General features: G+C 37.2%; 2 protein-coding genes across 2 annotated transcripts; one reads left to right on the top strand and one right to left on the bottom strand.

The window, feature by feature from the left end:
* The first annotated feature begins 1,997 nt into the window (after window positions 1–1,997).
* On the top strand, window positions 1,998–13,710 carry LOC113115967 (influenza virus NS1A-binding protein homolog B-like). The gene is made up of 15 exons (XM_026283737.1): window positions 1,998–2,128; window positions 3,824–4,007; window positions 5,142–5,262; window positions 5,884–6,056; window positions 6,826–6,901; window positions 6,983–7,156; window positions 7,350–7,475; window positions 8,245–8,352; window positions 8,631–8,748; window positions 10,325–10,549; window positions 10,973–11,094; window positions 11,176–11,302; window positions 11,440–11,571; window positions 11,669–11,842; window positions 12,697–13,710. The coding sequence occupies exons 3-15, from the start codon at window positions 5,152–5,154 to the stop codon at window positions 12,951–12,953; spliced, it is 1,923 nt and encodes a 640-aa protein (XP_026139522.1). The 5' UTR covers window positions 1,998–2,128; window positions 3,824–4,007; window positions 5,142–5,151; the 3' UTR covers window positions 12,954–13,710.
* A 5,989-nt stretch (window positions 13,711–19,699) lies between these two features.
* Window positions 19,700–23,318, bottom strand: LOC113116180 (E3 ubiquitin-protein ligase RING2-like). The gene is made up of 7 exons (XM_026284153.1): window positions 23,223–23,318; window positions 22,336–22,461; window positions 22,010–22,170; window positions 21,472–21,687; window positions 20,969–21,241; window positions 20,671–20,842; window positions 19,700–20,166 (listed from the first exon to the last, which is right to left on the bottom strand). Exons 2-7 carry the CDS (start codon window positions 22,423–22,425, stop codon window positions 20,065–20,067), a joined length of 1,014 nt encoding a protein of 337 aa, XP_026139938.1. The 5' UTR covers window positions 22,426–22,461; window positions 23,223–23,318; the 3' UTR covers window positions 19,700–20,064.
* Between the last annotated feature and the right edge of the window lie 2,664 nt (window positions 23,319–25,982).

Below are 25,982 nucleotides of genomic sequence, written 5' to 3'. Positions count from 1 at the left end.
GTTATTACGCTCAGGGCTTTTCATATCAGTCACATGGGTGCGCTGTTTCCTTTGCTATTATGTGCACTGTAGTAGATGTAAAATTCTCATTTCATCTCATCTAATAAATGTGCAAATGTGATCAAAAGAAGTTGCACCATATGACAAGTTCAAATACCAGTGAAGTGTCATGTCACTTCACTTAAAAAGTCTGATCTGCCCTAAAAAAAAAACATTTAATATATGTATATACATAAATATATTTGATCGCAGTTATTTATTGATTGCAGGTATGACTAATGATAGGTACAGACAAGAATCACCTGGAAATTTCACTTCTTCATAATGAAATGCCAAGTTTTTGCACAAAAAGCTGATTTAAATGTCAGCATACCTCAGTGACAATGGTCTGACAAGTACATGGAATTGAAACAAAAACTAAAAAATGACACAAAATTACTATAAATTTAACTTAAATGTACAAATATAAACAATAAAGATTATTAAGAACTACAATAGTAGAATCTTTAAAATAAAATCTATGTTTAATATAAAAGTGAGCACTTGCTTCACAAAAAATAAATAAATAACATGGAAATTGCTGGTGTGTTTTCATAAATATTTGATTATCATAAACCTCTGTATAGATGTATAACTCAATTTAATAAGATCAATGAAACAACAGAATAAAACTTAGATAAGACTCATTCCTGAGTCTAGAGAAGTCTTAATTATATAAGTGTGGCTTATAAGTGTATAGTGTGTGTGACAGTCTACATCTCCACACAAATCAAACAAACGGCTTCCATAACCAAAGCACTTCTTACTGGCTCCATGCTTAAAAAATAAAGGAAACCATACAGGTGACTTACCGTTGTTGCAAAGTAAACCTAAATAGAGATTATGGCACCCTCTTAAAATATAAAAACAAAGAACAGTAAAATATGAGAACAGTTTTGTGTACTATATACACACCTGTTTGTGTGGGGAAATAGCAAGCAGGTCATTATAAAGACTATTGTTGTTGTTGTTGATGTTATTATCTTAATTAGAATTATTAAGTGATATTAGTAAAGAAGTTTAGAAAGATAGACACCAATTTAACTACAAGTAATAGACAAATATAAACTATAATGAAACATTTGGAAATAATATTACAATATATTTTATAAAATAAAAAGTAAAGAAATGTTTGTTCCTTGGCAAATGTTTTTAATCTTCCTCTCTTATCACACTTTGATACTCTTATACAAACCTAACAATAACTTAAACTGCAAATAAAAGCATTCATTAGATTAATGTATACCTGCTGGCTGTATCATCAGCAATGTTAGCTTCCAGAGGCCTGACTGATGAAAATGACTTTATGTCTGTATGTTACTGTATGTTATGTTGTCAAACTGTGTGTGTGCCTTATGTAAGCCATTCTCAACTGAACAAGTTTGCATAGAGGGATCCTTTGAGAGAGGGCAGGAGGAGGCATGTCTGTCTACATATTCATGTTTCTTTTTCTAAGTGGCTGGAAACCATGGAGACACAGGCGTGGAGGTAGTTACATAATATAGATTTTCAAAAGAGGAAATAGAACAAATTGCTAAATCATAACTCATTTTTTTCAATGTCTGCAATATCTTTGAATCTTTGTATCTAGGCCTATTTATTTACAAACACTATAGAACTCCAAAGCATTCACTCCAGCTCCAAAGTATAACACCTAAAATATTTATATAGACAAAGTGTCAGCTCAGGTCAGTTCTGCATTAATGAATTGCACTGGGTTCTGGTTGTTGAGGGCAAGAACTGTGCAATCTTGATTAAACTTAATAATGGCGGGTGTCATACAGCCAATCACACTCACTGTATGTTCACAAAAGCAACGCGCTTATTTTATATAGGCTAACTCCAGGTACAACATAATACCTCTTTTAGAAACGGTTATTGAACTTGTACAGTGTCATCTTATAAGCACGTGAGGCCGCGCACCATTTGTCCCTCCCATCATGCTGTCGTCATCAGTGACGAAGCACAGTTAAGCGCGCGGACTTCGGTGTCGTCTGTACAGTTGTTTAACGGCGGTTCTTTGGATTCATAAATACTGATTTTCTAAGCAGAAATTATGTTCTTCGTCCTAAACAGACAAAGGAAATCGGTAAGACATTTAACTTAAGTTGTGTTTGAAAAGGAAAGTGGGTTTAAAGTTAGCCGAGCTTGTGAAGTGTTCCTGTTTGTGTTGTTTGAGGAGAAGCCATGCTTTATTGTCTGTTCGCTGTTTTATCTAAGTTAAACGTTTGTCTTACAGCTTGAGGTTAACGTTAGAGCAATATAATATTCAGTTTTATATCCAGACGACATATGGTTGTTTTGGCGAATGGCTTAAGAATCACCTTCTAACGTTGACTGCATCTCTGAAACGGATCGCTTCCACAGATTAATAACACTTTAACCGCCCAGACCGTTTAAAACCATTAAATCTTCAATTATTGTTGAAGATGTAATTTGGTTCAAGATTAAGGATGAAAATGAAAGAAGGCAGATGTTACTGACTTAAAAAATTGTGGAACTGAAGGATTTTTTTTATTTTATGTTTTATATTTGCAGAACGACAGCCAGTCACCATTTAACTTAGCCTGTTAATTATTTGGAAAGTGAATATGTAACGTTGCGTAGGCCGTCGTTCTGCCTAAAATCTCATCTTCTTTCAGTTCCACATTGGCTTTTTGGAAATTTTGGGTGAACAAATGACGCAGTGTTCGTTTCGTTTGAGCTAACGTTAACCATTTAACAATACCGCTGGCTCTTTGCACGTACTCCTAATTAATTAATTAATCACATAAATATGTAATACCTCAGTAATTACACGGTATATTTTTCACATGACCCGCTGGCCTACGACAGACCCAGTAACGCGATGTTTATAATGCAGACGTTTATATCTGTTATCAGTTTGGTTATGTTAGGTCACGCGTGTGTGTTTGTTTGTGTGTGTGTGTGTGTGTTTCAACGGGACTGGTTTGATCTAGACCGAACAGTTCCTCCTCGCGCTCCGGGTAACGTTAGCGTGTGCTGGCCATAGGGTGCTGGCTCGCGCCTTCAACAAACAATAAACCCGGAAACATAAAAACCACTGAGTGCATTAGGACTGTATTTTCTTTTTACATTAAATGTAACGTTACTAGCTAAGATTTAGAACATCAATTTGTGTTTTCTAAATAATGTTGCAATTAGTTTTCCTTACAGTTAAACAAAGTTGTTAAAAGCAATAATATGAACTGGACCAAACATAATATAGATATGAACCAAAAAAAATACAAGTTGGTGGTTACAGTTTTGGTACAAAAAAACCCCAATCAGGCTTCCCACAGCCTTGAAAAATATGTGTTGGGATTTTCCACGCCTGGAAAAGACAAGGGAATTTCTGTAATCAATACAACACTTTCTGGTCAAATACAGCTGTAAAATATTTGTAGAATATATAGAAATCTAAACTTACTGGTAAACCTAAACAAATTAAAATGTGTGTGAATGCTAACTATGGCAAAATTGAACATAATAGTTTTTTTTGTTGTGCTGGTGGTGTTGATGTTTTTGAAGAAGTTGCATTTATTTGATCAAAAATACAGTAAAAACAGTAATATTGTGAAACTATTACAATTTAAAGCATATTTTCTATTTTTTGAATATGTTTTAAAATGGAATGTATCCATGTGAATTTTCAGCAGTCATCAGTGCAGTCTACAGTGTCACATGATCCATCAGAAATCATTGTAATATTCTGATTTGAAGCTCAAGAAACATTTCTTATTAGCTGTAGTTGAATTGATATGTTTCTCTTTCTCTTCTTCAGGTCATCATGTGTAATCAAGCTTGTAGTACTTGTATTCTTTAACCGGCTGAGTGACATTAGACACAATCTGTGACGGGAAGTTTGAGTTGCTGCAGCCACTGCTTCTAATCCAGAAACATCTGCGTGTCGTACCCTCTGTTGAAAGTTTCTTAGAGCAAGATTGTTCTTCTGTTATACCTGTTTGGTAAGTGTGTCTCCTCACCAGACCTGCATGGAATCTGTGACCACAGAATCTTGCAGAAATCCGTGGGGATTTCTGCAGAATTTCAGAGAGCTTTTCACATCCCCCACTCCTTACATGTTCAAATTAAGCATTTAGCTAATTTTGCTTTAATACGTGTAGCATTTTCAGCTCAGTTTAACAAATTTTATATAATATTTAAATCCATTTCACAGAGATCCCAACACAGTCATTGCATAACATATGGTATAAAACACTACAGATTCCATGTGGGTCTAATCAACATGTGCCTGGTTTGTGAATTAGGGCTGCACGATATTGGAAAAAGCTCACATTGCGGTATTTCGTTTTCTGCTATATATATTGCGATATTAAAATAAAATCACCCGATGACTCGAATAGCTCTATTTGAAAAAAAGAATCTAACAGTATCAGGTACAGAAATTGAATAATAAAATGTGAAATAACACTGGATAGTCTTCACTGTATTAACTAAACCTGTGTTAAAGCTACAAAAGTGATTTTTTTTTCTCTGTTTTGTTGTTTGATTAGCATTCATGAGACAGAGCATACCAGGAACAGTAAACTGCTGTGAACCAATATACTGTTACACATCCTTTTTTTTCTCAGTTGTTTACCTTCATCTAAGCCATAAGCAACTGTGTTTAAATGTGAAAATTTTCCACATAAGTGTCATGTCAGGCACAAATAGAAAAGTGAACGGAATTCGTTGTTCATGTGCATCTGCATCGCTCTGTGTGTGAGCACAGAAAACTGTGCTTGTGCATAACTGAGCTCTATTTTGTGACTTCTTGTGCTCGAATGGTTTAAAATCACTTGAATGTTTAAACTGACAGGACCAAAAAGACATACAATTACAAATGATGAACCTTCATTGTATGATGGTTAAATTTGGTACTTAATCCACGAATTGCCTGCGTTTCAATCCCTGGTACCTGGTCGATCTGGATTCAAGATCACAATACTAAACTTCTCACATCCTGTGATGTGAATATTGCGGATGCACACGTCTCGATATGGATGGTGAAATTATATATCGTGCAGTTCTATTGTGAATAAAAAGCAGTCTTTTACTGATATTGGATTTTGCTATGTTTGCCTCCTTGACTTTGATAGATCCATCAAAATGACTCCCAACGGATATTTAATATTTGAAGACGAGAGCTTCCTTGATTCTACTGTGGTCAAGATGAATGCTTTGCGTAAAAGCGGCCAGTTTTGTGATGTCAGACTACAGGTAAGACCCCCACACCCCACACACACGCCTTTGTTTCAGGAAAAATAAACATGGCCATATTTTTACAAATGTGCTGTACACTAATGGTCAAAAGTAGTCATTGTTTTTTTTTGTTTTTTTTCTTATGCTCACTTAGTTTGTATTTCTTGGATCAAAATACAGTGAAAACAGTAATATTTTGAAATTAATTGTTTTATTACCATTTTCTTTTTTAATATATTTTAAAATGTTATTTATTTCTGTGCAATTACTCCAGTTCTAAGAAACATGTTCTATTATCATCAGTGTGGAAAACAGTTGTGCTGCTTAAAGAATTAGATCACTTCAAATTTAAATTTCCTGATAATTTAATCACCTTCATGTCTTCCAAAATGTTTGTCTTTCTTTCCTCAGTCGAAAAAAATGAATGTTTTTGATGGGCTTTTATATTTTTCTGGAAAACGTACCACAGAAAAATTAATAGAAAGTTTAAAAGAACAGCATTTATTTGAATTAGAATTATTTGTAACATAAATATGTTTACTGGCTCTTTTGATCAATTGAATGCATCCTTGCTGAATAAAGTATTACATTCTTATACTTTTGAATATGCTTAAATACTTTATAATGGTTTTTCTGCAGGTCTGTGGACATGAGCTGATGGCCCATAAGGCTGTGCTGGCCTGCTGTAGTCCTTATCTATTTGAGATTTTCAACACTGACTCTGAGCCACCTGGTGGGGTTTCACTGGTAAAATTCGATGACCTCAACCCTGATGCTGTGGAGATCTTGCTTAACTATGCCTACACAGCCCAGTACGTATATTTATCTTTATTCCTAACTTCTTTTTTACATATAGACCCTTTGCAAAGACATGACGATGCCATGACGGATGGCAGAATCACTGGAAGCACAAGCTAAATAGTAGTAGACACGCGGGTAGTTTCAGTCCATTTAAAATAAATAACACTAAACTTGTTCTTTGTAACGTTAGCTGGCTGGGTTACAGGTACGCAATGCCACCCTCACGGCGGGGGAGGTACCTCATAATGGCAAAAGTAAGACACCAATCTAGGGTTTATTTTGTATTAACATCTATTCTTTACTTAAGTAAAGATTTATATAACACGTAGCCTATGTTTTTAGAGGACATGGTCATCGTGACTACCCAATTACCATTGTTCACTGGGTGTGCCAATGCAACTTTCTAATTCAGTGGATCTATAACTCTTTATACCAAGTAACGTTACCACCTCAGAAAATATTTGGCTATCCAAGTACAACCATAATGACCAATATTAAAATACTGTTGCGTAGTAAGCCTAAGTATTCAGCTACTGCTCTGCACAGTTAAAAAAACGAGGCAGTTTTATTCCATTTTATTACATCAACGAACACGAACTTGTACTTGTTTGGCTTGCCGTCTGTCCTACAGCATAGCTCTTCTGCCGTCCGTCATGGCGTTCAGAATTTGCGCGAGTAGAGTGTGACGTCACGTGCAAAGGGTCTATATTCTCAACAATTCACATTGATTATTTCAAGGACACACAGGTTTCATATATTCTCATAATCTCCTGTTAACAGACTGAAGGCAGATAAAGATCTGGTTAGAGATGTGTATTCGGCAGCAAAGAGGCTCAAATTGGAGAGGGTCAAACAAGTATGTACATGCATTTACATGGAGGTTCTCTCATGTATACACTACTGTACAGTGACCTGATCTCCTGAATCCTGTTTGCAGATCTGTGGAGACTACCTACTATCAAAAATGGACTCCCAGAGTGCCATTTCATACCGCAACTTTGCTAGTTGCATGGCTGATGGGCGGCTTCTGGGAAAGATTGATGCTTTTATACAGGACCATCTTCAGGAGATCTCAGAACAGGATGACTTCCTTAAACTTCCTCGACTGAAAGTATGTAAATATATATATATATATATATATATATATATATATATATATATATATATATATATATATATATATATATATATATATATTCTATAAAAATACATAAAATATAAACGTTTGTGTGAGTTAAATACATTTTATATATGTTATTTCCATTTAATTTGTAATGATACCATATGTAATTGTGTCTGTATAGCTGGAGGTTATGCTAGAGGACAACCTGAACTTGCCAGGTAATGGCAAACTGTACTCAAAAGTGATAAGCTGGGTGCAGCACAGCCTGTGGAAGAATGGAGATCCTCTGGAGAAACTGATGGAAGAGGTCAGTATTATGGCTTTTTCTGAACCCATTCCTTTCACTTTGCTCATGTCTCCTACACTGTTCAGTGGTTGACCCAGAGTTCCCCCCTTCCCCTGCCCCCAGAGTTTTTCCCCTTAACCTTGTAAATTTTGCAGTACGTGTTCCTCAAAATACTGAAAAAAAACTGGTATTCCAGGTGAGCCAAAGGTTAGGTCCGTTTTCCCCACTTTTCTTTCTATCCTTGTACTGTATTTAACTGAATTGTCTTTGTAACTCAACATTTTTTCTCACCAGCAGGGCATTTTGGGCTTTTGTTCATTTGATTCTAATAACTGCTCCTCCCTATTGATCTCCCCATCTCTCCTGTAGGTTTATTAATTCACATCAACAGCAGATTTGTCCAGCCCTGAAGAAGAATGCAAAATCCCAACCATCAATGATACTTAGTCAACATACCAAAAGCCGTGTGCTCCCATCTGTGCACACTCTTCCTGAGAGCCTTGCAACTTTTTTCCAATCCCACTGTGCTGCGATCATTTGTTTAGATAACTCTTTGACCCAAAGCGAAGTTACTTCCAATAGGAATGATCTCTTCCAGCAGTTTCCACAATCATAGTGACCGTAGAAATGTGAAAGGTCATGGCTCCCTCAAGGTCCAGGCAGCACACAGATTGTCTAGGACCTCCCTCATAGCAGCTGACTCCACTGCTTCAAGGAACAAGGCAGAACATTGCTTTGTTCTTGTTATGGAAACACCCACATGGGTCTTGTTGGTGTTTTGTTGTTGCAGGTGCAAACGCTGTACTACTCAGCAGATCACAAATTGCATGATGGGAGCCTGCTTGAGGGGCAGGCAGAGGTCTGCAGCTCTGAGGATGACCACATCCATTTTGTGCAGGTACACGACTGGTTTTCAGTCCTCCCTTTACAGTACACTGCATTCTCCTCTGTAGAATAGCATGGCTCCCATTTTAATAAGTTTCAAGTGGCTAGCTCTAAAAGGGAGTTCTGTGAACCACCACTTGTCTTAGCTGTCTGTGCACTGTGAAAGCCCCTTTAAACGGTGGCATTGGCACGGGAGGTAATGGGTGTAGCCTTTGGAAGACTGTATGCATGCAGTAGAGGTAGGCGATTGAAGTTTGGGCAGGTTTAGAGCTGCCTGGTTTGGTTTTGCAGAAGAAGCCTCCTCGAGAGAGAGACGAGATGGGCTCAGGTGCCTCTGTCAGCCTCTCTCCCTCCAACAGCCAGTTCAACAAGCACGAATGGAAGTATATTGCCTCAGAGAAGACCACCAGTAAGTCTATAGACCAGCTTTTATGTCTTTCTGAAACTCTTTTTTTTTCTTTTAAAGGGGTATGTTGTTTTATCTGAATATATTTTAATATGTAATTTATAATTACAATCAGTAATAATAATTCTTATTGGTGTTTACATTTATTATTATTATTTTATAATGTTTTCTTGAGGTTCACTTATAATGTTAGTGTGATTTTTTACCTTTTTTTTATAGCATAATTTAGGAGTAATAGGCTATTTTCTACCAAGTTTTTGAGTCTCTGCAGAATGGTCTGTTTTTATAGGTGGGGCGCATTCAAGACTTGCAAGTAATGCCCATTGCTATGATTGGATAAAGATTTGTTTATTAAAATAACAGATGGACTGCTGTGAAGTACTCTGAAAATAACATGGGTCATTTGGATTAAAAACCTATAAATACTCAGTTTATATCAAACATTCTGGAACAGACAATGCAGTAGTGGTAAAAATCAGTCTACACACTTTGTAGAAGAGCACGCACTGCGAGCACAGTACGGTTTCCATGCTTGCTTGACTCGCGCCTGGTGCTGAAGTAAGCGTGTCTGAAACGTCTTGCGTTCTCAGTAGTTCTGAGACTAAATAATTTAACTTCTTGTCAAGGGAAAAAAGTGGGAGAAGCAGCAGTTGTGAGTGGGGTGGCCAACTCGAGCCCAGCACCTTCTTAATTGCATTAAATATTTTTAACGCTTTAAACTGAAAAAGTTAATTGCCTGCGTTAACGTGCTAATTTTGACACCACTATTATATATATATATATATATATATATATATATGTGTGTGTGTGTGTGTGTATATCAACACCGCGTCACTGGCGGTTGTTGGTCCATTACCACTGTGGTGGTTAACATGTCACGGCCCTACTTGGTTTCAATAAAATCTGTTTTTAAACTGAGGAGAAAGATTTGAGTCTCGAAACTTACAGGATGTTTTTATAGTTCATTGACCTGTTATATGACAAAAGATCAATGGAAATTAGATTTCTCAGTTCATCACCCCTTTAAAACAATTGCGCTGATTTATTTTTCTTTGGAAACTGGTATTTTTTTCTGGGTTCTTTGATTAATAAAATGGCATTTATTTAAAATATATATATTTTTTAATGGATTAGACGTCTTCCATATCAGCTTCACAGCATATTAGAATGATTTATGACAGATCATGTGACACTTAAGACTGGAACAATGGCTGCTGAAAGTTCTGTTTTGCCATTAAAGAAATAAATTACTGTTTAAAATATTCAGATAAAAAGCAGTTCAACTGAATATACTGTATTTTTGATCAAACAAATGCAGCATTGGTTAGCTGAAGATGCTTTTTTCTTTTTCCAAAAACATCATTAAAAAAAAATTACATTTTCCAAAATTTTTGACAATAGTGTTTTCGTTTTAAAACTCAATTAGTCTTTTTATTTATTTTATATGTATGTACATATTTTTCCTTTCTTTTTTTTTCTTTTTTTGAGTCGCATAAAGCAATTATTAACCATGTATTAGTGTATTTATTAATTTAATTGGATGTCAGGGTGCTAAGCCTTTTTGCCTGCTCATTTCTAGACAACACATACCTGTGTCTGGCTGTTCTGAGAGGTGTGCTGTGTGTGATCTCCCTGCACGGTCACACCAGTCCTCATACTTCCCCATCTGCAACGCCATGTGCGCTAAAGAGCCGGAGCTTTGATGGCCAACCAGAAGATCTGCAGGAGAAGCTGTTGAAGCCTATGCATTACGCTCGCTCAGGCCTGGGAACTGCTGAAATTGATGGCAAGCTCATTGCTGCAGGTATGCATGCATGTGTGTGAAAGTGGTCCTAAAAAATAAACTAAAGAGCTTAGTTGAGTTATAAGGCTAAAAATACAATAACTTATGATTAGCTTCCAATTAAAGTATATTTCTCCGCTTCTTTCAGTCTATTTTAAGTATTTATATATTTTACATATTTAAATCTATTTTGCGGGGTTTTTTTTACCCATTACCAGAGCAGAACATGCATACATGCCATGTGGGCCTTGTAATATTGTTCATGCAAATTTTGCAAAACAAACATTCAGAGTGTTTATGTTGGTGGAGTTCGAGAAAAACAAATATAAAACGAAAGCACCGCATATGTATCATCACATAAGATGGGAAAGAGAATTGTCATGAATGGAAATCATAAATGAGGTTAGGTGTGCAGATCTGATGTGCATATTGTTATCTGTCCAGGTGGCTATAACAGAGAAGAGTGCTTGAGGACTGTGGAGTGTTATGACCCAAAGAAGGACTGCTGGACTTTCATTGCCCCCATGCGCACTCCACGAGCTCGCTTCCAGATGGCTGTCCTAATGGTAAAGAGAATACACAGTTTCCAATCCCGAAACAGCTGTGGTGCATCTGCCGTTAGACCTAAACGAATGTTTTTCTCTCAGGGTGAACTGTACGTGATGGGTGGCTCCAACGGTCACTCAGATGAGCTGAGCTGTGGAGAGATGTATAACCCTAAGGTTGATGAGTGGATTCAAGTCCCTGAGCTCCGCACTAACCGTTGCAATGCAGGTAGGCCTTACTTCCTGCTAAACAGTTTACTGAATATTTGTGATGGTTTTGAGTGAGTTTTTCCTATTCGGTCCTGAAGGCTGAAAATAAAAAGGGCATTAAAGGGGTGAATAATCTCTCCTCCTGTTTCTTCTCAGGGGTGTGTTCTTTGCAAAACAAGCTTTTTGTGGTGGGTGGATCTGATCCTTGTGGCCAAAAGGGCTTGAAGAATTGTGAATCCTTTGACCCAGTGACAAAACTGTGGACCAGCTGCGCACCCCTCAACATCAGTATGTCTATTCAATTTAATGTTCTGAAATGACTTAGAGTTTTGCAAAACCCTAAATGTGTGATTCACCTTGTATATTGTCTCTCTTCTGTGTTTAGGGAGGCACCAGGCAGCAGTGTGCGAGCTAAATGGATTTGTGTACGTGATAGGTGGTGCTGAGTCCTGGAACTGCTTAAACTCAGTAGAGCGCTACAACCCAGCAAACAACACATGGACCCTGGTGGCCCACATGAACCTGGCCCGTCGTGGAGCTGGTGTAGCTGTGTATGAAGGTAAAATGAGACTCATGTTTAAATTAATAGTTCACCCCCCCCCCCAAAAAAAATGCTGAAAATGTACTCAACCTTAGGCCATCCAAGATGAAGATGAGTTTAGAGAGAACTTTAATGTTACATTACTTGCTCACCAATGAAACCTCTGCATTGAATGGGTACAGTCAGATTGAAAGTCCAAACTGCTGATGAAAACATCACAATAATCCACAAGTAATACACACGACTTATCAGATTCTAGTTTTAGCTCATCAATGTCTCGTCTTAGAAAAAATGTTAGTTAATGAATATTTTTTGTCTTCGTTGATGAAATGAACACGAGAGCAGTCCACCTGCCTTTGTTCTCTCGCATTAAATTTCTCCGACATATTTGTTTCGAACATTTTGGAGCATTTTCGCTTGTAAACAGTGTTTGATCTGTGCACACTTCTCTCCCGATTGAGGCGAGACAACAGCTTCTTTGGAAGAAGCAAGATTATGGATAGGAGACTCATAACTTATCCAAAAAATGGTTAAAAACATTTTTAAAAAAGATTTTTTTACAACACACAGCTTTTGTGTCACTGGAGTCTTGATGTTTTTATCAGCTGTTAGGAATCTTGTTCAGATGGCACCCATTCACTGTAGAGGATCCATTGGTGAGCAAGTCATGTAATAACAAAATTTTTTCCAAATCTGTTCCAATGAAGAAAATCATCTACATCTTGGACGGCCTGAGGATAAGTCAATTTTCAGCTAATTATATTCCGCCTGTGTATTCTGGCAGGGTTATAAAGTCTCACTGTTAGGAAAATTACTGAAGCTTGTCAGATTCAGGGCTTGGCTTCATTTAAGTAATTTCCGATTGCTTCCAGGGAAGCTGTTTGTGGTCGGAGGATTTGACGGCTCTCACGCTCTGCATTGTGTGGAGGTCTATGACCCAGCCAAGAACGAGTGGAGGATGTTGGGAAGCATGACATCAGCACGGAGCAACGCAGGGCTGGCTGTGCTGAACGGTGTGCTCTGTGCAGTCGGGGGCTTTGATGGCAATGAGTTTCTCAACACCATGGAGGTGTATGACCCAGAGATCAATGAGTGGAACCCGTTTATAGAGGCATTAAGCAAGATCTGAAGGGTGTCGGGATCTCTCCTGTCCTCAAACTGACACACATTGTAATGTGACTGTGTTTTAATGATGTGCTGAGGAGAGAGACTCTGATAGATGCTTATATTGGGTTGCCCAAAGCAACATAAAGCTTTTGCATATTGCATAATAACTACCGGTATGTAAATATTTTTTCTTTCTTTCTTTCTCCTTTTTTATCTTTTGTTTTGCTATCAAAGCCATTACCTGGAGTGATATTTTAAGATAGTATGGCTAATGTCATAAAAACAGATTTATTGGATTGTTATAATGTGACCTGTGTCGAAGGTGCATGACACAGTGCTTAGTTCATCATGAATTATTTGACATTGATTTAGTGTCTTGCTTATTGAAGATGAGATCTATTTATGTATAGCTGGAAAGTCTTTGACCACAGAATACTGGGCTCATCTTAAATGGAGCCAAAATGCTTCAGTGGGATTGTATCTTATCTTTTTATAGAATTTTATAAAACTTATGTAAGTGTCTAACATGTACACCTGACAAGTGTACATTCCAGTTATGAATGAATTTGTTCCGCAGGCTTGTTTTTACCCAGATTCTTATCTTGTATGCTAAAAAGGCCAATGATGATAATGCCACTTTTAACACCAATTAATGTTTCATCTTATTAATTTTTGTATTTAAAACTGTTAGACCTGATTTCTTAATGATTAATGATTATTTTTGTTTTGTTTTTTGGTACAAAAAAGGTAGAAAGATTCATAAATCTTTTCAACTTTGAGTGAATTGAGTGTCAACTTTCTTCCTAACATGTCACTGGCTAGATTTAGCTTTTCTTTTAATTGTTCTGTAGAGTAAATTACTAGTTTGATATTTTGTCTTTCCATTGAGGTTCTTAAACACATTTACTTTTACCTTTTAAATCCATTAAGTCCAAAGATTCGTATACTTGAGCAAATTACCATTTATTTCAGAACGGATACCTGTGCAGTTTAAAAATATATATTATTATCTGTAGAATTTCTATACTTATGCTTGTTGACCTGATCGTCACTCTTTTGTGTTAAACACAACCTACTAAATATAAATATACTTCATTTTAAAGAAAGATAACATGAAAAAATACATAACAATCTACTGACAAAAATACTGTTATAAACTAGGCTAGTGGATAATTAAGCAGCAAACTTATTCTAGAAATATCATGAATGCACAATTTAATAATATAAATACAAAAAAATTGGTGAAATAACGTTATTTAGTGGGGAACAAACGAGATTGAATAAGTGAAGTACTAAATCTGGTAAGGATGTAACACATTGCTCTCTGTATTGTAAAATACATTAATGAAAACAAGTAAATCTATTTATATATAAATATAAACTATAAAATTAATATATATTTATTTCCTGACTTAAAAATGTATTTTACATTACAAAGAGTAAAATTTTACCAGATTTTAGACTTATTCAATTTTATTTGTAAATAAAATATTTAACTATTTTATACAATTATTGTCCACCCGTGATTTTTCTAGAATCTAGAGCATATTTTGCTGCTGAATTATCCACTAACCTAGTTTATAACAGTATTTTTGTCATAGATTATCATTATATATATTTTTTTTTACATTAGTTTTTTTTTTATCTAAAATGAAGTTGTTTATATGTAGGAGATTGTGATTAACACAAAAGAGTGATGATCAAGTCAACAGAGAAGTATAGAAATTCTACATTGATTTAAAAAATAAAAACTGTGCTGGTCTCGGATTGGATCTGTATCAGCAGATACTCATAATTTTAGTTATTGGATGGGATCTGAAAAAATGGTATCGATCCATCCCTAGTTTCAGTTCAGATGAATCCTCTTTGCTCAAGCTGCATTTGCATCCCATGGGTGAAAAAAAAGTCCTTCTGTGACTCATTAGTAACTATGCAGACTGTCAAGAGAATGAATGTCAATATTCCAAAACTACAAGCAGAAACTGAAATCAGCTGTAAAAAGACTAATGAAGCAGAACATCGATCGCTGATTGAAGTGTTTTGGAAGCAGCTGCCACCGATCTGGACGAGCTTGCAAAGACTAACATCATACATAATGTGCATCCCAGGACTCATTTAACTGCAGACAGCTCCATCAGGCCAAAGAAGATGCCTACAGGAATTGGGACAGATTCTTGTATAAACAGGCCAAAAATGCACTGATAAATGATCAGAGTGGCACTACTCCGAACTACTACTTGATCTTCTGAGACATACAGTAGACACACGGTGCATTAACATACAGACATCTGTTCCAACATCTCACTGAGAGAAAATGCGGGAAAACACCTCTCACATGTGCACTGGTTCCCCCTCATCCCCTTCCCTCCCCTCAGCCACCCTTCCCTTCACCCAGCTCACTCAGAATGGTCAATAGCAGAATATAATGTTCTACATAAATGCAAGTATTATTTACAGTTTGAATTGTCTTAGGGCGACAGGTACAATGGTCTCAATTTAACAAGTAGACTAAAAGGTGATAAAGATCCTAAGAGAGATGTCTTGCTCACTGTGGGTGTGCCCTTTCCCAGTGTCTTTCATGCAAAATGCCTTTTGTCTCACAAGGTGATAACTCTACATGATCAATGCTAATTCCAATTGTTCCGGGCAGTCTCCATCTCGGGGGATGTTTGTCTTGGTCTGGGGTATTTATGAAATGTTGCAAGAGGATCAGGGCGATTCTGGAGCCAGAAAGCCCGTAATATGGTCTATGTCTCGTCACTCCATATTATGTATTAGGTATGCATCTTTTACTCTTAGATTCATCTTTCAGAATTTGATTCCTTCTACTTATTTGATATCTCTGAATTGGCTATGTAATTGGCATAATACTTACCTGACTGATAATAAATTGTTACATTTGATTTATTCTGCCTTGCTCTGAAATTATTTTCTCTAGTAGTTTAAGTGAAGGCGTGTGTTAGAGCAAATCTCCATCCAGGGTTAGTACACACCAAATCAGGTGAGATTCTAGATTCCTGACTAACTGCTTGAGTTTAGTTGAATTGTTGTGCAGTTGCTGTGGGGTGCTAGACAAAACACTACTGGAGTATTAGCATGGTTTGGTCATATTTCTTAGTACTAGCCATAACCTCTGATTATTGCCTCACTATATTCAAGGTGTTATATAATTGATTAATTATAGGGGGCTAGGTAAACACGATTGGAATATCATATTTCACAGTGCTAGCCATAACCTCTGATTATTGTTTGAGCTTTAACTAAGTTGTTACATAGGAGACTGTACAGTCAACATGGGACTGCATTATATCCCACAGCATCCGGACAGACCAGGGACTTATATGAGGATCTTGTTTGTGGACTTCAGCTCGGCCTTCAACACTATCATCCCAAACCTTCCCTTGTCCAAATTACCAGAGCTCTCTGAACCTTTGAACCATTGTCAAGAAGTCCAAGCTGAGGAAGTTCAACCTACCACGAGAGCTGCTGAAACAGTTCTTCTCTGCAGTCGCTGAGTCCGTCCTCTGCACTTCTAGAACTGTCTGCTTCATAGATCTGATATACTGTTATTTCCTGTTTACGTTTCCTGTTTTTGTTCTATTTATTTTCCGTGTCTTGTCACTGTCGTATTATTTGTGCTGTGGAAGTTTCTGTCACCAAATCAAATTCCTTGTGTGTATAAACATACCTGGCAATAAAGATCTTTCTGATTGTGATTCTGATATCATACAATAGGCCTACATATATTCATATTCCAAAGAACTTCTATTCCAGTTATTTGTATTTAGAAAAAAATATTTACTACTTTGGAAATATATTCTTTGCTTAATGATTAAACTTCTTTTAGATATGCCCTTTTAAATAGAACACACAGAGTGATAAAACACTGTATAACTGTTAGTCATTAGCTTTTCAGTTTTCTTTTTTATGACACGTGACTCACACAATACATACTTTAAATGTGAAAGCACATGTCACATTAGGACAAAATTCATCACACCATGCTAGATTTAATTTGTGTCTGTGTATCATAAGTCACATCTACACAGTGGCACAGATGCAAAGAGAAACTCTCAGAATGCTGTAAAAGGAACTTTGTCTACGTGTGGTCCATGATCTGCTTGAGAATTGGCTTCAGGCTGTCACGTGATCCGTGGTGAATACAGCGTTCCTGTGATTAAGGAAGTCACAATACATTGTATCAACAACACACCAACAATTTTCCCAAATGATGGCATGGTGCCCAGGCATACAGATTTGGCTAAAGAGTTCCTATAACCCCCTAAACAAAGCAAAGAAGTGTTGGAGAGGATTCACAAATAAAGCACCAATCACCACACAGCACATTTTGTACTTTCGTCTCATTGGCTGAGGAGACTTAATTCAGAACAGACTGACACTTCTTTTGAACAACAAGAAGGTTTTGTGGCTTGATCATGAAGAACATGCTTGCATGTCCTTAACAACATCTACATGTTAGAAACGAAACAGTCAGTCCAGGAACATGATGCATTTCTTGAAGACAGATGGCTGCAGAGGATCAAATAGTTTCGAGAATCTTGTTTACAACAGAGAATAGTTCATCTGTAGTGTTGCGTAGATGGACTGTGAAGAAGCATTTCCTGAAGTTTCCTTTTCTAGACGCTGAGAGAAAAATTAGATCGGCAGGATGACTTTAGAGGTCATAAATGCTATATTATTATGTTTTATAAATTCTACTCTCTATCTGTTTGTGTTCATGCACACATAATTGTATTGTGGTTTGGGTATAATGATTTTTATATTACACAAATCATCCGTTCACCCCCACCCCTAAATCTAACCATCACAGAAAACCTCATAGACCATGTTTACATTGTCATTATACACATTTGTGTCCTCAAAAACCATGTAGGATACACACACACACACAATAAATAATTTTTCCATTGATGTATGGTTTGATAGTATATGACAATATTTGGCCGAGACACAACTATTTGAAAATCTGGAATCTGAGGGTGAAAACAAATCAAAATATTGAGAAAATCACCTTTAAAGATGTCCAGTTGAAGTCCTTAGCAATGCATAATACAAATTTTTGATATATTTACGGTAGGACATTTACAAAATATCTTTATGGAACACGATCTTTACCTAATATCCTAATGATTTTTGCCAAAAAAGAAAAATCGATAATTTTGACCCATACAATTTATCTTTGTTATTGCTACAAATATATCCATTCAACTTCTGAGTGGTTTTGTTTACTAATAAACAGCCAATACGTTAGTAATATGCATGCTAATAAACAACCAGTTAATAGTGAAAACTGGTCCTTGAAATAAAGTGTTACCCAATTTTGTATTGATTAAACATAATCCAGGACCTGAAAGGATCATTCTGCATATTAAATGAGAAAAGTATGCAGACGCCCAAACACAATACTGCTCATTTCATAACCATGAATAGTAATCTGTGCTTTTTCTGCCGTAGCTTCTACTCTTTTACCAAATATTTTCCTCTGGATGCTGGAACGTTACAGAACCATTGTTGTGTTGGAGCAGAAAATGAAATGGCCCTCTGCAACTGCTGTTATACCAAGCTGGAGCACACGATTTACTCAAACATAAATGAATGCCATCATGAGTTTGTCAGTGTGTGGAGGCGTTACTCACAGACAGTGAATGCAGCTCCTGTTCTGTCACTGTGTCAAAGCATGAATGTCTAATTGTTCAGCGCAGTGCGTGTGGAAAGAGCCTGACAATGTTCTCAGCCAGCTCTCTGAACACTCACTTACACTTTTTTTATTTTTTTTTCCCCTTATCTTTACATTCAGATTATGTATGCTATCCTCACTAATCTTTGAGAAATGCATTACTTTACAAGATGCTTTTAAAGTTTATATCCATTTTCATGCTGTATTTTATAATGTTGCAATGCCTTAATTCACTTATTTTGGTCTTCGTTTTATTTTTAGACAAAATAGTATTAGATTTTATTATTGGTCAGAACATTAAATAACTATTGGCTTATCGTATCAACCAGAATTTAAAAAAAATATTAGTCTTACTTACTGTACAAACTATTAGCAATTTTTTTATCGTTAATCACTAATTTTGTTTGTGGCATGTCTTTTACACCATGACAGACATTATTCCTCCATAACTGTTTTTATTGTATCACTGACCATGACCTTAATTGATTTGAAGCACTAGCGCCCTCTGCTGGAATTGTGCTGTAGTTACTCCACTTCAAATTTTTGTCATAACACACAGTGTGACACCATCATTTGCATACATTTTTTATTTATTTTCCAAACAAAGAACGCTGTATACAGCTTTTTTTTTTTCCAAACAACAACATGAACTCAAATGTATGCCAAGGAAGTCAAACTAAAATTACTTCATGCTCTAAAAAAAAAATGAAGCGTCTATGAAACTATTAAAAACTGGGTCCAAATGTACAACTTACAACATTTTTATGAACCGGTACTGTAATAACTGTAACAATGTTGTCAATATACATTTTTCCAAGTAGTTATTCTATAAAGTGATGTATGTACGATCTCCGAAACATCTGACGACCAACATAGTAAAGACTAGTGACATGATAAGCCATCATACTGTACTGGTCCAGAGTGGCAAGAGGCAGTCGTGTTAGTGAAAAAATGCTGCTGCTACAGGAGTGGTGTGTCTGAAAATGCACTTACAGCTCTTACAGAGTCTCTCATGAAGCACTCGGTGAGATTTCCTCATGCTGTTACGGATGCAATATCCATTTTTGTAGACTAAGATTTTGGCTTGCTGAAGGCAACATCGGAGTCGTCTTGACTCAAAAAGGACTGAACATGTAACAATGAAATGATTGTGTCAACTGAAGCGGGGGGGACAAATCCACACTGGTTTGACTTCCATGGCCCTCCCGCCCCACTCCCAATGATCAACCCTGGTCTCGTTCCCATACAAAAAGACAATAAAAAAAATCCAAATCAAAGCAGTCACAGTTATTGAGGAGCCGGGGCTCCAGAGACCAGTTTACTCCAAACGAGGAGGAACAGCGAGAGAAAGACAAAGAAACAGGGAGGGAGAGAGGGGAGAGGATGAACCATCACTCTGTCCTGGGTCAGCTCAGACCCTCGCGTCTCACTGCATTTATTTGTGCTCCTTCGTTGGAGCAAAGTATAACTCCATGGGCTTGTTGACTTTCCAGTACTTCTCGCTCACCAGCTCCAGAGAGAACGAGCCATTCAGGACCTGTGAGGGAGAAACAACCACGGTCATACTGAAGAAATACATGCGTGACGATCACCAACGTTTACAGGAATAGGAGTCTTAGGTCATGTGATGGCACATCTGTATGCACTCTTAAACAAAAGGCGGGTGGGGTGCAACACAGCAATGCCATATAAAAACTTTTTTTTTTCCCCCAAAGAAGCTTTCACTCAAATATTGTGTGAAGGACATCTTCATAATCTATACAAACAACCATTTGTGAAATGGGAACAATACCATGGATGTTAAAGATTCTTCAAACCTTAGTTTTTCCTTCTTTAGATAGATGATCTATATATTTTTTGCTTTAAAGCAATGCAAAATCGATAAGCTTGGTGAAGCTTGGGTGAAAATGGCGTGACATCTAAGTAGCAGTACTCACAAGATGTTAAATGTTAATCATATCACAATCTTTGTCCAAATGTTCAGAATATGATTGTTTGATGATATTGTGCAGCCCTAGATGTGCAGCGGCACCAAACTTACTGTGAACTGGTTGTTTGCGGTAGGGATGTAGATGGTGTACTGTTTTTCGCTGGCTGCCTCTACGTTGATGGGGCTTCCCTCTGCGTTTTTGCGCATTTCCTCCAAAGCCAATCTGACAGCCAAGTATTTGGAGAGGTGGTCCACTGTGGCATTCCCCGAAGTCTTAATATACCTGGTAACAAATTCCACATTTAAATTAAGACTAAATAACAAAATGAACCAAAGAACCTTGTTTAAAACACAGAGCTAAAATGACGCCAAATGATTTAGGCAAACCTAATTGAAAGAAGCGGCTCACCTTGTCTGCGCGGCGTCTTCTTTCTCCATCAACGTCGGGTGAGGGCGGAACACCAGCTCGATCTCGCTGCCCCCGTCCAATGCCATGTCTCCTCCTCCGTTCTCTGTGGCATTGTCCATGTCCAGCCCAGAGTCGTCTGAGGTTTTGATTCGTTTGATGCTGGGTCCGGCCTCTTGGTTACTGTGCACTGATGCATTGCTGCAGTGTGAACTGTCCCCATTGTCCTCTGCCCCGCTGCCATTTTCAATCTGGTGCTTCTTCCCCCGCTGAAGTCTACAGAGCCCCCATATGTTCCACAGGTGGTAACAAAAGCAGATGATGAAGAAAAGAAACAGCTAAATTAACATCCAGTCCACCCAAAAGACAGAAATGTCAAAAGTAAGAGTAAAAACCTAGTACTCAAAGTCGTCAATTGTACATAACCAGCACATGACAGCCACAGATAAGAGATATAACAACACTAAACATGTCAACTAAATCCACAAATGTTTCAGACATCTGACCTGTTCATGGCCTGGATTTTTAGGCCCTCTTCAATACTGTGGCTGAGTGCCTGCTGGTTGTTGTGCTTGCTGATGCGGGCCAACACTCTCTCCTGATGGGCTTCATACTCATCTCTGCTGGGGTAGATCTTACTGATCAGGGCGTCAAAGTTGGGGTCTGGACGGAGGGAGCGCTTAGACACCAGCTTCTTCCTGCACGTTGGACACTCCTTATTCCTGTGAAGGTACAGTCAAAAAAAAGGCATGAACCAGAAATTGTGAGCATCTGTTCGTCTCTATTGTGACATATATGTGAGTGAAAAGGCTGCTCGAAATAGAAAAACAATGTAAAGATCAAAGGACACTTAAAAAAAATAATAATAATGTGAACAAATTAATCACATATGCAATATTCCATAATTCCAATTTGATTAGGTATTCATTTCGTTACTTTAATACAATCATATTACACCTGTGGAAAATAATCCAGTGATACTATCGTGTACTCTTTCACATCCCAAAGAAAATGTACAATATCACATATATAACACAAACCCACCCCGATCTGAGCGCAGTGATGATGCAGTCGGCACAGAAGCGGTGCAGGCACTCCTTGGTGGTCATGGTGTTCTTCAGCATGTCCAGGCAGATGGGACACATGAGCTCACTGTGCAAGCTGCGCGGGGACACGGCGATCTCTAAACCATCCGTGATGGCCTCCTACGGGAGCACAACACCACAGAAACTGCTTTGAGGGGTCTGACACTAAACTACATATCCAAGAACCATCTCATGACAGGGTTTCACTAAGATATAGTCAGAATAGCACTTGAAGAATCAGAAGGTACCAACTGTGGACAATAACTAGTGAGTGAGTTTTCTCACCTGTGGGGTTCTCTGTAATTCATAGAGACTAAGCTCCCAAGTCTTACTGAGCGGTTGAACCCCATTCGTCTGGACCGTCGTTTGTGTCATCTTTACACACCGTGTGTCCTTCACCTCTGTGAAAAACTGCCAAAGTGAACAGAATTGACATGAAGTGCATCAACATCTACTTTATTAGAGTTTTGGTGATACACTGACTCAAAAGAAAACAATTATCGTGTGTTAAAAGTCAAAATTCATACACCATTAAATATGTTCTATTGTGAATTCACACAAAACTAATTTCAAATAGCATTGTTCAGGACAAGGACAACATGAACTGACAACAACTGACATCTGACGTCTGTCGACGTTGGTTTAAATGGGAAGATGCAACTTTATTAAGCCCATTTAGCCTCCATCTGTGTTTACTCTAATCATCAGCTCTGCAGTTTTTTTTTTATTGTTGCATTTTAGGTCATCTTACTGCAATAAACGACGAATCTAACACTGCAGAGCTAGCAGGCTACAATTAGCTCCTGAAGACACTTCTAACTCTTTGTGTCAATGAATACACAACGCATCTGCCTACACGAACAAAGCGTCTAATGCACGACAGTGCCTGCTCTCTAACAACAGGCAGTCATTAAAGACCCCAAAACAAAATAAACGGGAGAGAAAAAATAATGCGGAAAGGTTTTATCTCCTGCGCTGTCATGAAAACGTAGAGCTAACGGCTAACTGTCTCGGCTAATCCAGATGTTGTATTTACAGGCTGCTTTAAATCAGTTATAAATACATTGTCGGCGAGCTTGTACCATATAATACCCTTTGCGCTAATGTAAGCGTCAACTTCTACAACAACAAAGCATCTTATGCTGCAAAAACGCAGCTGTTTACATACTTACATCTCAATGTTGTGAACAGTCTCCTGCCAGCGCGTTCTACCGAGCTCAATATGGCGGACTCAGTGGGCCTCAATGAACTCTGGGAAATGTAGTATTATCTGTTCAGTTGTTTACGGTTAAAACTTGTTAACACTTCAGTGTGCAAAATGACATTTAGGGCACAGTTTCATTTTCTTTTAGTTCACTTGCATAAACTACACGTCATGTTCAACTTTATTACTAGTTAATATTTAAATATTATAATGTAAAAAAAATAAAAATAAAAAAAAATAGAAGGACTAGCCACCTGTCCAAAGTGTTTCCTGAAGATGAATGGACCACAGATGGTCTTATTAGAGTGGCTTGGACGGACCCGATAGCATTGTGTTAATGTTTAACCTGATCATCCTACTAGCGTTTAAGGTAGAACAAAATGGAGATCCATTTCTGCCACATAAAACAAACAAACAAAGTTGTTTTGGTTAAAAACAAACATTTTCACCTAAAAAGTAAAACATATTAGATGCTAAGTCAATATATGAGATATGTCATGGGCTAATTTAAGCAGTTAAAAAGACGTAATTATGACAAAAAAATCATTTCAAATCTAAATACCTGTCAGACTTATGACATAAAAAAGTAAATAAAGTTATGAGATAAAAAGTCTAAATAATGAGGTAGCATACTAATAATAATTATTATATAATTATGAGATAAAAGTCGAAATGTTATTTAATTATCAGGATATATATATATATATATATATATATATATATATATATATATATATATATATATATATATATATATACACATACAATTTGTTTTTTAATGTGGCAGAAATGGGTTTCCAAACACAAAACACCATGGAGATGGCAATTTTTTTTGGACTTATAGTACATTTACTGCAAAGTTTGCCTCTAGGGGGAGTAGAGTAATAACATAAGCATCAAAGCCCTTATAACTTTTAAACTTTTTATTTATTTGTTTGTTTATTCATTTATTTTTATTTTTTTTTATATATATATATAGAATTCATCCTGAATAGCAAAACACAAAATGCATCTGTAAAACTTTGCGTCGACTCTTCTATGTGCGCATCTTTTTTTTAATTATTATGGGTAATTCCAACCAGAGGACGCCACCTTTATTTTCTTCGTTTTGTACTTTGTAGACGATCCCTAGAATACATCGGCTGATTGAAACAAATATGAACTAAGTTCTGTTCTACATTCTAATATTTTTTAAATGAACCTTTGTCTGCCATATCTTGCCACACGGTTAAAAGGCCTATAGCCTACTGCCTTTTTCATATAAACATTTTCAAAATAACTTTTTGTTGTTGTGATAATATAGCTACAAACGGTTTTTGAGGTGTTTATTAAATACATTAAGAAACCAAGCAGTTTAACGTCAAAACAGTGCTGTATAAAATGGCCATAGCTGCTGTTGACAGATGTTGACAGAGCTGAGAGGATAAAGCGGGCGGCGCTGCAGTTTGAGGAAGTCTGAGATGCTCGAGTCACAGTTTACTCGCGCTCGTCATTACCGTTATCTGACAGTCAAAATAGCCGCTGCGCTTCAAAACCGAATCGGACAAACGGGAAAAAGCCTCCGCTCGAGACCGCTGCGACAAACCACTCTGCACTATGGGAGCATCCTCATCCAGTCTGTTGGACGAGAGTAAAATAAGCTACATACGAGGTAAACTGGCTTTCATTTGGTACTATAAAATCTGTGGACCTACGATTGCATCTTATGTCTAATGCTGAGACCAATAAGTTGAGTAACGTTAGCTTGAATGACTTTCTGTCATAAGATAGGCTACTCTTCTTTTTTCCATTTCCCCAAATTTCTTGCATTATTTTTTTTTTATGTCAAATTCAGCGTCTAACCACTAAATTGTTATGTCATAATATCAGTTATAGCAGGCAACTGAATTCCAAGAATAACCTTACCTAATAATAACTTTACGAAACACATCAAACAAGGGTTTGAGAACTACTGTAGTGCAGGAAATGTCATCCGTTTAGGTTATACAGTTGAGGCAGAGTGCACCTCCCAAACCACACGCCCACCCCACCTTTAACCCACTTATGAGCTGATCGTCATGCAGTAGCTGTTTAATATTTCCATTTCCACATTACTAGTCACTACTCTGCATTTAAATAAATCAATGTGGAAGGTGTGACCTAATGGTTAGAGATTCAGACTTTTGACTCAAAAGTCAGGGGTTCGAGTCTCTGTATTGGCAGGCATTGTTTGGGGGGTTAGAGGGGTGCCCACTGCTCTGGCGGTGTGTGTATGTTGACTACTCACTGCTGTGTGTGTGCTCTTGAATAAGTTAAATGCAGAGCTCATATTCAGAGCATGGGACACCATACTTGGATCCACATCATGTCACACACATCACGTCAAATAATGAACCATGCTCATTTTGTGAACCTTGTTGTAATGATACAGTTTGTAATTAAAACAATAGTTTCCAAAAAAGGAAATTTCCTGAAAGTTTATGTGGGCCATCCACGGTGTAGATGAGACTGTTTCTTTAACAGAAAGAATTGGAGAAATTTAGCATTACATCACTTGTTTACCAGCTCCTCTGCAGTGAATGGGTGCCGTCAGAATAACAGCTGATATAACCATTTCTACAAATGTTCAACATCTTGTGAGGAGAAAAGCTGCATTGCTTGTAATGAACAAATTCAACGTTAATGTCATTAATGTTTTAACATCAAACTGGTTACAATACAACTCCTCTAACCATTATATTGCATTCTC

This window comes from Carassius auratus, chromosome 2, assembly GCF_003368295.1.
Source record: "Carassius auratus strain Wakin chromosome 2, ASM336829v1, whole genome shotgun sequence".
Classification (NCBI taxonomy): Eukaryota; Metazoa; Chordata; class Actinopteri; order Cypriniformes; family Cyprinidae; genus Carassius; species Carassius auratus.
The sequence above is the reverse complement of the archived record's forward strand: the minus strand, read 5'-3'. Positions and strand labels throughout refer to the sequence as shown.

Bases quoted from the DNA above. Each gene is read 5' to 3' on its own strand.
- LOC113115967 (XM_026283737.1), top strand. From the start codon at position 5,152: ATGACTCCCAACGGATATTTAATATTTGAAGACGAGAGCTTCCTTGAT. The intron at 8,749-10,324 runs GTAAGTCTATAG...GCTCATTTCTAG, and splicing joins TGCCTCAGAGAAGACCACCA to ACAACACATACCTGTGTCTG. The intron at 10,550-10,972 runs GTATGCATGCAT...TTATCTGTCCAG, and splicing joins TGGCAAGCTCATTGCTGCAG to GTGGCTATAACAGAGAAGAG.
- LOC113116180 (XM_026284153.1), bottom strand. From the start codon at position 22,425: ATGACACAAACGACGGTCCAGACGAATGGGGTTCAACCGCTCAGTAAG. The intron at 20,843-20,968 runs GTGAGCCGCTTC...ATTTGTTACCAG, and splicing joins GAAGACGCCGCGCAGACAAG to GTATATTAAGACTTCGGGGA. The intron at 20,167-20,670 runs GTAAGTTTGGTG...TCTCCCTCACAG, and splicing joins CCGCAAACAACCAGTTCACA to GTCCTGAATGGCTCGTTCTC.